Source organism: Microcebus murinus, chromosome 11 (assembly GCF_040939455.1).
Source record: "Microcebus murinus isolate Inina chromosome 11, M.murinus_Inina_mat1.0, whole genome shotgun sequence".
Lineage (NCBI taxonomy): Eukaryota > Metazoa > Chordata > Mammalia > Primates > Cheirogaleidae > Microcebus > Microcebus murinus.
The window spans coordinates 24,466,983-24,481,821 of NC_134114.1; the positions used below are offsets into that span (position 1 = coordinate 24,466,983).

At 40.2% G+C, this 14,839-nt stretch overlaps 1 protein-coding gene across 4 annotated transcripts in view; it reads left to right on the top strand.

Annotated features, from left to right (window-relative positions):
• PDZD2 (PDZ domain containing 2) overlaps nt 1-10,321 on the top strand; it is a 369,690-nt gene extending 359,369 nt beyond the window's left edge. For all 4 annotated transcript variants that reach the window (XM_012738435.3, XM_076007958.1, XM_012738438.3 and 1 more), the window contains 2 exons: nt 1,100-1,234; nt 7,475-10,321. In XM_012738435.3, coding sequence (XP_012593889.2) covers nt 1,100-1,234; nt 7,475-7,641 — 302 coding nt within the window. In that variant the 3' untranslated portion in view covers nt 7,642-10,321. The remainder of the gene's footprint in view (nt 1-1,099; nt 1,235-7,474) is intronic.
• The last annotated feature ends 4,518 nt before the right edge of the window (nt 10,322-14,839 follow it).

Below are 14,839 nucleotides of genomic sequence, written 5' to 3' on the forward strand. Positions count from 1 at the left end.
AGGCTTTGCTCAAGATGGCTCTGACTCCACTGAACAAATGAGAAATACTTCTTGTCCAAGGTGATTCCAGTAGGTAACCAGGGTTGAGGCCCCTGTAATAGGCCCGTTTTCCTGTTTAACAGCAAGTTAAGTAACTTGCTGAAAAATCCTGCTGATCCCAGTGTTAGTAAATGTCCTCGAGACCGTGTAGAATGGCCTTCTTTAAACCACAGTAGTGGCCTGGCCTTTCTGTGTGATGATGCTAGCTTGGTCTCAGCCCTAACGAATACATTAAGTGGACGGTGTAATCCACCTGTGGTGCTTCCTCTGCCTACTAATCAACTCAGTGCACCTTGCACTTAGCCCTGACATCCTTAGCCTTCCTTATTTCCATAAGGAAATAAAAAGCAAGTGTACGATCCCCATTCAGACCCCAGCCAGACGAGCACCAGTGCGCGAGTGAGTCGCTGTGGAGCACACGTCTCCATGGAAACGCTCCTCCCCACAGTGGAGCAAGATGCCAGTGGCGGCAGCCCGCGCGTGCACAGTGAGGACAGCCACACCCGGAGGCAGGGTTTCCCCTCGCAGGAGCACGAGTGGGGGGAAGGGGAAGGAGGGAAGCTCTGCAGGCTCCCGGGGAGCTCTGGAGTCAATTTTAACAGTCTCACTCGAGGCTGGGCATTTTGGTGCTGCCAACTTCTAGTACCAGAGGGTGATACTCCCCTGTCACTGGTAACCAGGGTTGGCAGGCAATCGAATTTGATTCCCCAAGTGTGACTTCAGTCTTCACTGAGATGTGCACTACCTGTGCGTGGCTTCACAAGAGCAGTTTGTTTTCTGGGGATGTCTGGTTGGGCGTAAAAGCGCTCTCCAGTGCTTGCAGAAAATGCCCAGAAGAACAAAGCACGCAGGGACAGCAGGAACACAGCTAGGAGTGCAGCTCCCAAGCTGGGGGAGCAGCCCTTATTCTGGGACCAAATGTTGTAAGCACCTCAAGCTAGATGAGACTGGAGGGTGCCAGGAGTACATGGTGCATGAAGCAGTGCATTTGGGGGAACGTGGACAGATGGTGCGATGAACAACCCTGTCACTCGTATCTTAACGAACACCACTGCTGCAGGGAGAAGCGTGGCTGTACACGATGCTCTGTGCGTTGAAGTGCTGAAGACCTCAGCTGGGCTGGGACTGAGTCTGGACGGAGGAAAATCGTCTGTGTCTGGCGACGGGCCCCTGGTCATTAAAAGAGTATACAAAGGTAATGCCCTAGAAGACTCAGCTTTGGATTACCTGTTTTCTTTCCATGTATGTCTCAATGAAAAATTAGTGCCTTCCATTTGGAAATCAAATTTTGTTTAAAAAATCTAAAATGACATACAGGGTTTAAGTGTGTCGGCCCTGTTGTTTTAGACGTGTAGAGTGTCCCCATGACAACGCTATTGACATAGGTACCATCATCCCTGTTTTACAAAAGGGGAGATTGAGCCACAGAAGAGTTAAGGTGCCACCTCAGGGCACACAGCTGTAAGTGGCAGAACCAGGCTCACACCCAGCCCCAGCCCCTCACTCCATGTTCCATCTGTGTTCTCACGTGATACTGCTGTTATTGACATGAACAGCCAAGCTAGGTAATGGCCTCCGACTTGCCAGTCAGAAGCACTTAATAGCAGGTAAGGCCGGGCATGGTGGCTCACGCCTGTAATCCTAGCTCTCTGGGAGGCCAGGGCAGGCGGATTGCTCGAGGTCAGGAGTTCAAAACCAGCCTGAGCAAGAGCGAGACCCCGTCTCTACTATAAATTGAAAGAAATTAATTGGCCAACTAATATATATAGAAAAAATTAGCAGGGCATGGTGGTACATGCCTGTAGTCCCAGCTACTTGGGAAGCTGAGGCAGGAGGATTGCTTGAGCCCAGGAGTTTGAGGTTTCTGTGAGCTAGGTTGATGCCACGGCACTGACTCTAGCCTGGGCAACAAAGTGAGACCCTGTCTCAAAAAAAAAAAAAAAAAGAATAGCAGCTAAGAGCTCACTGACATCTGCAAGAAAGTAAGACAGGAGGTAGACGCTATTGAAAAGGTTGGTAAATAGAAGTCTCTTCATCAACTTGAATAATGCATTTTATGATCTTGGCCAGTTTTCAAAAATCTCTTATGTTAAGAATCTGTATAGTTGTACCAATTATATTAATAATACAGTTATACCAACAATATCAATATATCATTACAGATAGATCAGAAACCCACTTAAAGTTAGAGAATGTAACAGAATAATAATTAGGTCATAAAGTAATGAGGTCAATTCTCAGCTAAGGATTGTTGTTTTTTTAAAATGACCACCTAGTTAACGACCTTGTGGTATATATCTGTAATTACATAATTCCACAGTTTCTTTTCTCTCCTGACACACAGTATTAATAGGAAAAAAAATTGTTTTAATGGAGAGCTGTGCTTTGAAAAAAAATCTCCATAGATGAAAAGTGGAAATGCAGCTCCTAGTGGTGGGAAGCAGGGCTGCAGCCCTGTGGCCCAGAGGAGGTACAGAGTGAGGAATGCATGTGCACTGGAGGCTGGGCCTTCAGTGCCCACGCTGGGGCAGGAGCCGAGTACCCTGTGGGCGACGGGAACCAGGCATCTTACGATGCAGAGGCCCGGGACTTGCTCTCTGCTTTGCTGTCGGGTAGCAGCCAGGGACAGGCTGCCTGTTCATGGCCCTGTGGGCAAGCAGGAGTCAGGTCTGCTGCGCTATGTATGACGTCTGAATTTATGGGGCCAGGGTAGAGAGAAAACCTCAGATTCAGTAAGCTATAACTGGCCAAGTTGACAGAGCAGTAGAACAGGGAGCCAAGCTCAGGCAGGCATGAAGCAGCTCAACTGCAAGAGCACTCACAAGAGCCAACCCTCAAAGGGTGCAGGAGGACATCCACTGCCAGCAGACCCAATAAATAGGAGAGTCCCTTAAAAATAAAGGCAGGAATATTATCTCTGAAATAATACCAAGAGGGTATTCAAAAGGAGCATACATGTATGTAAAAAGTCAAAAGGCAAGCCGGGGGGGGGGGGATGGGCATTTATTGAAACCTTAAAATCTGTAGCCCCATAATATGCCGAAATAAAAAAAAAAAGGCAAGCCGGGCACAGTGGCCCCAGCCAGTAGTCCCAGCTACTCAGGAGGCTGAGGCAGGAGGATCCCTTGAGCCTGGGAGTTGAATAACAGCCTGGGCAACAAAGCAAGACCCTGCCTCCTGGGGGGGGGGGAGCACACACACCCCCATTAGTGAAAATGGAGTCAAATATATTTTAAAAGTTAATGGATAAAATTAAAAAGTGGACTAAGTCCATATGAAGACAGATTTGTAAAAAAAAAAAAAAATAGAACAGAAGAAACCATTGTTTATGGCATCACAGAGAAAGATAAAAATTACAGAAGGGGGTGATAAGGGATAAAGAGTTCCAGAAGGCAAAAACAGAATGAAAGATAGGAAATATTTGGAGAATTGATGACTAAGAATTTTCCAGAACTGAGAAAACTCATCAAGGGCAAAACAGGCTGAATTTTATAAAACTGTAACTCTTGATATAACAAAGTTTCAAAACATAAAAAGAAAATCTAAAAAGCTACAGAAAATTCACAGATTGTTCACACGGTACTATAATCAGACTGGCAGTATGAATGCCTGAAGATGACAGAATAGCACCTTCAGAGAATTGAGGGGAAATTCTCAAGTCAGCTTAAAACATTATACCTAGCTAAACTAACATTCAAGAGTGATATCTAAATTGAAGGTATTTTAAGATATTCATGAAGAGAGCTGGAGTTGATGTCTCCATAGTCAATCACAGGACATGTAGCTTCTGCAGGCCAAGAAGCACACAGCCAAAAGTGTCCACGGCCTGTAAGCCAAAGGACTGCTGGCTAAAGCAGCACCCAGGGGTGAGATCAGCTGGGGGCAAGGCTAGAGGATCCCACTGTACTTGCAGCTCTAACGTGGAGAAGGAGCCCCAGGAGAGATGAACATCCTCCAGCTCTGCATCCAGCAAAGCAGAGAGACCATGTCCTGGATAACTTCTTGGCCCTTGTCTCTAGCTTCTGGTCAGAAATCCATGAAAACTGCTACAGAAATAGAGGAGGTGGAGAGAGAAGCATCTGTTCCACAGACTAGCCTAGCATTTTATTACCCCTCCCTCTACTTTTTGGAGACGATTGAGTCTAGTTACTTTGTATAGACTTAGAGCTTATCCAGACATTTTATCTTCTTACCTCATATTTATACATAAAATTTCATGGGTATCAGTTTTCTGCTCATTTTGTTTTCTTGTGCCTTTTAGCTCAAGCAGCAGAAATACTGATTTTTAACCTAAGACTAATAAAAAAAAATAAATCTCTGAATAATAAATTAAATATCACTATCCCTAAAGATTTCTTAAAGGTCAGGGATTTTATCCATGAAAAAAATTAGAAAATAGGGATTTTTTTGTTTTGTTTTTTTTGAGATGGTATCTCACTTGGTCACCCCCAGTAGAGTGCACTGGTTATCATCATAGCTCACTGCAACCTCAAATTCCTGGTGTCAAGCAATCCTGCTTCAGCCTCCCGAGTAGCTGGGACAGGCATGTGCCACAATGCCCAGCTAATTTTTTTCTATTTTTAGTAGAGACAGGGTTTTATTCTTGCTCAGACTGATCTCAAACTCCTGAGCTCAGGCGATCCTCCCACTTCAGCCTCCCAAAGTGCTAGGATTATACGTGTGAGCCACCGCACCTTGCCTGAAAATAGTTTTTTAAGTTCCTGTATGAGGCAGCAGTGTACATTGTCACTAGTACAGTTATAGGTCTGGATCGCTTCTCAAATGTTTCTCATCATTTTACCAAATAAGTAAGCAATAAATAAACCAAGAAGATAAGAGGTATAAAAATTAGAAACATCGGAACATAATTTCTCATTATTAGCAAATTATGTTCTTTCTGGAAAAAACCTAAGAGTCAAGCCAATATAGATAGTTCATGAAGACTGATGAATTCAGAGATCAACAGAATTTCCTGAATGTTAGCAATAACCATTATCTTAAAATGTGTTTGATAACAGAAAAATACATATTCTTAAAAAATAAAATGTTTATGGCAAAAAAATTCGTAAGTATAAAAAGGTAAGTGACTGACTAGTAGATATTTATAATATATGTGATCAACAAAGGGTTATATCTGGCATATATAAAGAACTATAGTAAGAAAAAGACAAAATTAGGCCGGGCACAGTGGCTCACGCCTGTAATCCTAGCACTCTGGGAGGCCGAGGCGGGCGGATTGCTCAAGGTCAGGAGTTCGAAACCAGCCTGAGCAAGAGCGAGACCCCGTCTCTACTATAAATAGAAAGAAATTAATTGGCTAACTAACATATATATAGAAAAAATTAGCCGGGCATGGTGGCACATGCCTGTAGTCCCAGCTACTCGGGAGGCTGAGGCAGGAGGATTGCTTGAGCCCAGGAGTTTGAGGTTGCTGTGAGCTAGGCTGACGCCATGGCACTCACTCTAGCCTGGGCAACAAAGTGAGACTCTGTCTCAAAAGAAAAAGACAAAATTTATAAGTATTTAGGCAAAGGAAACAATAGAAAATTGACTTAAATTAAAACCTAAATGGCCAAGAAACACAGAAAGATGCTCAAACTTAAATTTATTTTAATCTATTGAGTTGGTCAAAAATAAGTTTCATATGATGTGTTGGCAAGGATGTGGACTAAGGAAAGCACTCATTCTTTCTGGTACAAATATATATTCGTTCATCTCTGGGGAAAATTTTAGCAGTGCTTACTAAAATGCTATGAAAACATAAAAAGCTATGAAACAATTTAAATTTCTATTTGTAGCACAATGATATATAAAATATATCATAAAAAGAAAACCCAAATAGCAGTTGAAGGAATAAATTAAATCTCTCTATATGTTAACAGAGACCAGGCTCAAACACAGTGCGGAATGAAAAAACCCAAATGCAGTATGACACCATTTCATTATAACAACTGTAAAGGACTTAAGAATATGTCAAACGAAAGTTATGCAAGACCTTTTTTGGGAAAAAGCATAAAAGCTTTCTAAAGGACATTAAATACATGCATCAGTAAGTGGAAAGAGACATACCCTGCTCAAATCAGTTAGGATTCATTTTGGCCTCGTGTACTGGAAACTCCAAAACAACAGTGATTGAAACGAGTTTTTTCCCTCTCTCGTGTAAAAATGTAGTGAGTCTAAAAGCTGGCACCACCTCTGTTCTGCACAACACTGTCTGTCTCCTAAAGGACTTTATCTCATTCATTCATTCCAACAACCTAATGAGAAAACTAAAGTTTAGAGAAATTTGCAAATTGCCTTACGTCACAGACGTGAGACCAAAACCCAGTCTGATTGCTCCTTCTGAGTGCTCCCTCTGTTTTTGGTTGGAACCCCCAATGCCCTTAGGCCCAGGTGAACACTCACAAAATTCTTTTGTTTTGTGTAGCCTGCTTTTGGGGCCTTTAGTTACTATTCTAGAACAGGACATTGGGTATATATGTTAATACAAGTATAACTGGTTATGTTAGACAGCAGTGCTTTGGTCCTTCCAAAAATGTGCATCTTAAGAAAGCAATGACTGGGACTAAATCATTCTCTTTACTACTCACACCACAGAGTTGATATTGGTGAGGTCTCTCTCCTAATGATAGCATCTGCCTCTAACCATTATCATAAAATGTTTTTGTGTTGGGTGTGTTAGATTTCCTCTAGGTTGTATTTTATCAATTTTTATAATCAATTGTAATTACATGTATATAAAATATTTAAGAAATTTAGGATGAAATAGATATCTGTTCAGTCTTTTGAGATCTAATTAAGATTTCTGAGAATTTTTATTTTCATACTTAGAAATTTTTTCAATTCTCTTTTTTCCATAAGATGCCTCCCATAGCGTGCATTTCTTCTTCAGTGTGTTTTAGACATACATGTGCAAGAAAGTAAATGGAGGGCTTACACTTCCATTTTTTTCGAAGCTCGATGAAGCTATAATGTAAAACTGTGTTAAGCTTTGTAAGTAATAGCCACAGTCACTGATGAGCATATTCTCAGAACTCACATTTATCAGCCAATATCTGTTAACACAAGTTGAACCTGTTTTCCTGCATTTACTGGCTATTTGGATTTTAGCTGTTGATTTCCTTTGACAAACTTTCTATTTTGTATTGTTGATTTGTAGTTCTTTAGTCTGGATAGTAACCCTCTGTTGATCAAATATATTGAAAATATCTTCCCCTTGTCAGTTGTTTATTTTTATCTTGCTTGTATTTGGGGGGGTTAGAGCTGAATTTATTTTTATGGATACATGCTTATGTCTTGTTTAATAAATATTATCCTATCCTAACAATATGGGCATATATGTCATTCAGAGATTTTTCTCAAGCTTTCGGTTTACTTGCAATTTTTTTGAATACTATGAAAATGCCAAGCCAATATTCCATATTTCTTCTCATAGGTGGTGCAGCTGAACAAGCTGGAATAATAGAAGCTGGAGATGAAATTCTTGCTATTAATGGGAAACCCTTGGTTGGGCTCATGCACTTCGATGCCTGGAATATTATGAAGTCTGTTCCAGAAGGACCTGTGCAGTTAGTAATTAGAAAGCATAGGAATTCTTCATGAATTTTAACAAGAATCTCCTTTTATCATCAGTTCCCTGCTTTCTTCAGCAAATCAGAATGAATTCTTTACACAGTGAGTTCTTGAAACAAACATTGGTATAGACAAGGACTATAAAAATCTCCAAGTTTACACTTACACATGTAGCCTGACCTATCGTATGTGCAACAGCAATGAAGTTGAACTCTGGAAGCCTCCTGCCTGCATCACTCGGGCCAGGAGGAGTTCCTTTCGTTCCAGTGCCTGTCCCCCACCTTTTATGTTTGCCGATGGGGATACATGATGTGACATGCCCTTCTTCATTTGAAATATTTAGCTAGACCTTTGCATCCCTCTTGCCAGCTCTCCAAACTATTCCTAATCCTGGTGATTAGGGAACTAACAAAGTCTGAGGGTAACACTAATGTTACAGCTAAAAGGACTATAGTTTTATATAATTTTATAAGTATATGACAGTGCTTTTAGGCACATTCAATAAAAGGAGGAGCTGTAGGTCTATATATGTTACCCTGAAAATAGAATGAGATTTAAAATGAATTATGACCTAATTGTTAGGCTAAGCTCAGGAATTATCTGAAAATGAAAAAGCAAAATACAGAAAGTAATATTTTTTGAGTGTAATGTATACAGAGTTCAACTCAATGGGTTATCGATCACCATGATGCGTTGATCATTTCCTATCTATAAAAGTGTAAGTCATAAGGCTGTTTTACGGAATAGCACTTCTGATAAACTGTACTAAATAGCCGTGAGCTTTGCTGCTTACAAGGAGCAGAAAGTTCCAGATCTGAAAGCACCTTACATCTAGTTTTCAAAAGTGCTTGACTTCAAGACTAATCACCACAAGAACAGGCAAAAATAGCAGTCATTGGATTTCCATTCTATATATTATGCACTCCAACCATTAAATTTTCAGAAATCAAGTATCTTTTTAATTGTCCTTGTATTTATAAACGTAGGCATTATATTTACAATCCAAATAGAGAAGCTTAAAAAATAATCCTTTTAGGGGACTTTGGTTTTTTCCTCTTTCCCAACATGTTTAAGAAATCTAAGCATTGGATCTCTTTTCTTGACCTGGTGTAATGACATAACTGCACTGACTGGAGTTTTTGCTGTTCTTGTTTTGCAAATTCTTGCTTTTGCCAAAAATGTTTTCCTGCAGAAGACTGTTGTGAGTCATGCTGCTAGTGAAGCTCACCCTGGCTGCTGCTCCTTTCGAAGCACGATCTGCATAGTAGCCATTCTGTTCACTATCACAAGGTGAACGAGGCTTTTCTTCCCTCGTACTGTACCTTATAAATCCCAACCCTCACCAGCTTTATCAAAATGTCAGGAGGAGGAAGAAGAAAACAGGGTGAGTGACTGTCGAGGTAAAGGAGCAGAACTATGTAGTTACAACCGAAATTTTCAGGTAGCACAGACCAACTTGCTGAGTCCTGGGAATACGGGTGGAGATTGCATTTGTCATACCTGCACACATGATTACACTAAGATTTTATGTTGGAGATATTTCTTTAAACCCACAGCTTGGGTCTATGGCTGTGACCCCCAGATCATGCAGGTGCTTGAACCGTCACCCTTCTACATCATTTTCTGAGTGACCAATCCCACTAAGCATCTGTGGAGTCAGCCTAGAGAGATCCCTCAGATGGGACTGAAATATCTGGCTTGTCTGAGCCGAGATTTCTCATTTTTCAACAGGTTATACAAAGGAGAATGTAGTACAGCAGTTAGCTAGAAAGGTCTGATTTAGCTTCTACTTTTCACTACAATTACAGGTAGGATACTATAGGAAGTCAGTGCAAGGTGCATGCTAGCTTGTTTTTTTAAGTCTCTACGGTCAGTTTCATGGTTTATGCTTTCTTGCCTAAATGACAAGAGACTATTTGAAGTCAACACTGAAAACCATTTTTTGCCTCCACTCTTACAGCTATGCCTACTAATAAGAAATGCCCAGTTCTGTGTGAGCAGACAGGAATTTCCAGATCAATGTGGAGCAATGGAATAAATGGTCTCCTTCTGAGAGCCCTTGATCCTCTTATAAAGGGAGTATAAGGGTAGACCTCTGGCTTACTATACCTGTTAAAGTCATCTGCCATTTCTGCTAGATCTTGCCAGAAGGGTTCCCTGGCCACCAGTTGGAATTTAAGGGGAAGAAGCAAAAGCTAAACTATCTTTGACCCTGAGATAGAATGCTATTTATTTGTCTTAAGTGTTCAAGGCATGACTAGTATTTCTAATTAGTCTAATAAATTCCCACACTTCCTGAAGTGAACACTAATGGTATTGTCCTACTAAAACTGTCATTATTGTTCTTTTTTTTTTTTTTTGTAAACTGGTCACTCATTCACAATAAGCTATGGGGGTAAATATGTGTTCTAACATGTAAATCATAGTTGCAAGAATATACCGTGAAGATTGAAGTAGGCTGGGTTTCATTTCCATCCTCTCCCTCACATCTCATTGAATTTGACAGTTGATTCAGTTGGCACCACACCTGTTGTATGATATTATACATTATCCTTTATTTATGTAAAATAAAATGCCTTATATATTAAAGAGTAAGTGCAATAATAAAATAGCCTGTACATTTTAAAAAATGTCGCCAAGTTATGTAAATCCACATCTCTGTAAACAACCTTTTTTAAGTAATTTTAAAAAAATAAACACTCTGCTTACTACTTTTTTTTTCATTGTTCTGCCTTTATATAGAGTAATGTCAAGATAAATGCTTATTATTACTAAATGGGTGAGAGGTACAAAGGCAATAGAACTCAAGTTAGCTGTTCTTTTCCATACCATGCTCAGAAGTTTGACATCATCCAAAACTGTTCCACCTCTAAAATCTTACAATTAAACATCTCACTCTTTTACCACAACTTCCTGGTCACTTTCTCCCACTACTTCCTGTCTCCAGTTTCTATAAGCTCTCTAAATCCCTCAACAGCTGTCAATTTTCTCCCTACCAGATGTTCCCTTTCTCTATTCAGACTAGAACCCCAGGGTAGAGCTTGGCAATCTCTGTCCTGCCCATAGGCTTGATCCCTTGCCCCACTGTCCTGTCTTACCAGCCAATCCTGGATCCTTCCAACTAGCCAGCATCTTGGTTCCTATACTCCTAATTCCTAGAGAAAATACCACCACCACACAGAATGACGCTGCTGTAAATGCAGTTTCCAACCTCAATTGGCCCCATGCTACATCACAGGCTCCCTCAGGATACAAAAGCACTGCCTGGCTCAGCCTGCCCCTACTTGGGTAGAGCGAGTACATGTTTGCTTACCTCCCCTCCTGGAAACCCTGTCTGTAAAATGAACAAAGAGGGAAACTCTAGTTTTAATACAGAAATAGCCACAAACCCAGTCTATGAATCTGGAAAACTACATACCATGTATAATAAAACCTAAGACCAAACTGAAGGAAGAACAATGAAATAGGATACATTTCTCTCAAAAGCACAGGTGACATGAAAGTTTTGAAGAACTTCACTGAAGTCATTAACTTGGAGAATACAGGACAAGGTGAACCCTTTAAGAAGCAGGATACATCTGGAGTCATCTTCATGCCTCTGAATGGTCGGGAAGGTGAGGTTGAAAAGGGAGAATCATTTTCATTTTCCCAGGTATCTGGTGGTCAATCTAAGCAGGTCAGAGAAGTAACAGGCAAGGAATAATCTGATCTGAGGGGAGCTCCCCCCAGATAGGATACTGCAATTAACTGATTCAGTAGAGATTAGCTGTCCCAGCTCACACTGCCCCATAAGGCCACAGCCACCATCACTCCACAAACCCTCCTGATCCCCAAACAGCTAAGTATCTCAATAAAGATTAAAATCAGCTGATACCCAACTTCCCTCTCTTGTCCTAAAGGATGAACTAAACTGATTAAATGTAAGCCAATAGAATGCAGCAGCACATTAAGGAAAACAAACTGATGTTATAATAGAATCACTTTCTAGTTAAAATTTTAGTTGTCAGGTCTGAAAAATTTTTTCATATAAAAATTTAGCCTTATTCTAGGAATACATGAACAGTTTGAAATTAAGAAATCTATAATTGTAGTTCATTATATTAATGGGACAAAAGAAAAAGAATTATTGGGAAAGATGTCAACAGACACTTTTGTAAAGCCTGCATTATGCTCAAATGGAGGAACTCCAGAAGCATTCCTATTAAAGTCAGGAATGCGCACACTTGCACAAGATGCTCACTATTACTATTGAGGTTGAATAATAATGTTCTGAGGCATAAGCCAATGCAATCAGATAAAATTTTAGAAAGATAAATAGTAAGCAAAAAGCAAAAGTATCAGGATTTGCCCATGCCAAAGTTGGGTACACATAAACACAAAAACTCTGGTTGAAAAACTATTAATATTAAAAATTTATTCATGGCCGGGTGCGGTGGCTCACGCCTGTAATCCTAGCTCTTGGGAGGCCGAGGCGGGCGGATCGCTCAAGGTCAGGAGTTCAAAACCAGCCTGAGCAAGAGCGAGACCCCGTCTCTACTATAAATAGAAAGAAATTAATTGGCCAACTGATATATATATAAAAAATTAGCCGGGCATGGTGGCGCATGCCTGTAGTCCCAGCTACTCGGGAGGCTGAGGCAGAAGGATCGCTCGAGCCCAGGAGTTTGAGGTTGCTGTGAGCTAGGCTGACGCCACGGCACTCACTCTAGCCTGGACAACAAACCGAGACTCTGTCTCAAAAAAAAAAAAAAAAAAAAAAATTTATTCGTAGCAAAGACTATGAAGAGACATAAAGGATGACTTGAAGTATAACTCAAAAAAACTTTAACCAGACAAAATTAAAGTCTATCTGTTAAGACAAACGTGTAAACGTAGCCAGAAGAATTTTGAAAAAGCAGCACAATAAGAGGGAGTTACTATGAAAGCCATTATAATTAAAATGTTGACTCCTCTGCTATAGAACTAGACAGGCAAACCACTGGAACAAAAACCCTAATATATATAGTAATTCTGAATTCAAAGAAAAGGGGGGCATTTTACATCAGCAAAAAACCAAATTATTCACTAAAGTATTTTGGGGGATAAAAAAGCTAGATCATTGCAACCAAATCCTTGACATCAAAACAAAGCTCCAGAGGGGTCAAAGAGATAAAAAAAAAAAAGGAAAACAAAAAACCAGAAATGATCCACAAAAGCTAAACATGTTTTAGTCACAAAGTGAACAGGCTCTTAAGAATCTATAAGGCAACAGATTCATAATTTAACCAGGTTACATACAAACTAAAAAACCACTGGGGGCTATCCCAGGAGATCCAAGCAATATGGCGAGAAGAATGGCATAGTTTTATCATCTCCCATACCTTCCCCCAACGTATCCAGGAAACACACACACAAATGATACAGAAAAAACACTGTAAATATCCACAACAAAACTACATACAAAGGTACCCCCACAAACCACAAAATATACAGGTGGGTGGGGACAAACCACTACCACCACTGGGGCCAATTTGGTATCATGATCTGTACAAAGGAAGTAGAAGGAAGCAACAGGGCATCCGAATGACCCCACCATAATCATCACGAAAGCTCAGAGGACCAACTGGATAGCAGCAGCAGGACATGGACGTTTTCACCCTCTCAGTGGGCAAGGGTGTGAAGTCTGTAATGAAAGAGGCAAGGGCTGATGCAGGCTATGAACTCTCAGAACCCCACACCGAGGAGAAACTACAGGAAATAGGATCCAAAACTCAAAATTCTTTAAGTATATTGCTGGTGTTGTGCTGATATTGTTATTTTGAGATCATCATGTGTGAGAGAAAGCAAATGAATATTTAATAATTGTGATATTTTAATTTACCATCAATTTCCTTGAGAGCCAGGAATCTCAATATGAAAAAGTGGAAATATAGCTTTAAGCCAGAAGACAGAAAAACACTATCAATTCTAAATTTGAATCTGAAGTATCAGAGTAAACTCATACAGCACTTTGCTTCCTTTTTTTATTATGACAAAATACACACAAAATTTACCATTTTAACCATTTTTAAATGTAAAGTTCAGTGAATTAAGCATACTGATGTTATATAACCATCACCACCAGTCACCTCCAGAACTGAGGTACTTTATTTTTTTATACACACATACATACACCACACAAACACACAATTCTCCCCAGAAGCAATGATCAAGGCATTATAAGTATATTGAAAGCCCAAATTAGTCTTGAAACACCATTTCATGCTAAAAAACACACACCGTGGCTTTTTGGAGAAACGGATGATTCTAAATATGGCAAATTACAAAACAAACCTGAAATATCTTACCATACCTGGAGTTTATCAAAGACAAATTGTGTCAAACACGATCTTTGAAGAGGATTCCACTGGCCGAAGATAGGACACTTTGAGCATTAATAAGGATAGCAACTGTAGCAGATCAAAACAATTTTTGTCCTACTATGCTAAGTGAAAAGTCAGGCACAAAAGACAAGTACAATATGACCTTACTTATAAGTAGAATCTGAAAATTCAATCTCATAGAAACGGTAGAAAAACGGTTATCAGAGGCTTAGGAGAGGAAGGATGGGGGAAAGGAAGCTGTTGATCAAAGGGTACAAGTCTCAGACTGGAGGAATAATTTTTCATGATCAATACACTACATGGTGACCAGAGTAAATAAAAATGTATATTTAAAAATTGCTGGAAGAATAGATTTTTAATGTTTTTGCCACAAAACAGTAAGTTGGTGAGGCAATAAATGTTAATTAGCTTGACTGAATCTTTCTACAATGTCTACATAGATCAAAACATCACATTGTATCCCATCAATATACACATTGCCCATTAAAAATAAATAAATAAGGCCGGGCGCGGTGGCTCACGCTTGTAATCCTAGCTCTCTGGGAGGCCGAGGCGGGCGGATTGCTCAAGGTCAGGAGTTCAAAACCAGCCTGAGCAAGAGCGAGACCCCGTCTCTACTATAAATAGAAAGAAATTAATTGGCCAACTGATATATATATATAAAAAATTAGCCGGGCATGGTGGCGCATGCCTGTAGTCCCAGCTACTCGGGAGGCTGAGGCAGAAGGATCGCTCGAGCCCAGGAGTTTGAGGTTGCTGTGAGCTAGGCTGACGCCAGGGCACTCACTCTAGCCTGGACAACAAAGCGAGACTCTGTCTCAAATAAATAAATAAATAATAAATAAATAAATAAATAAATAAATAAA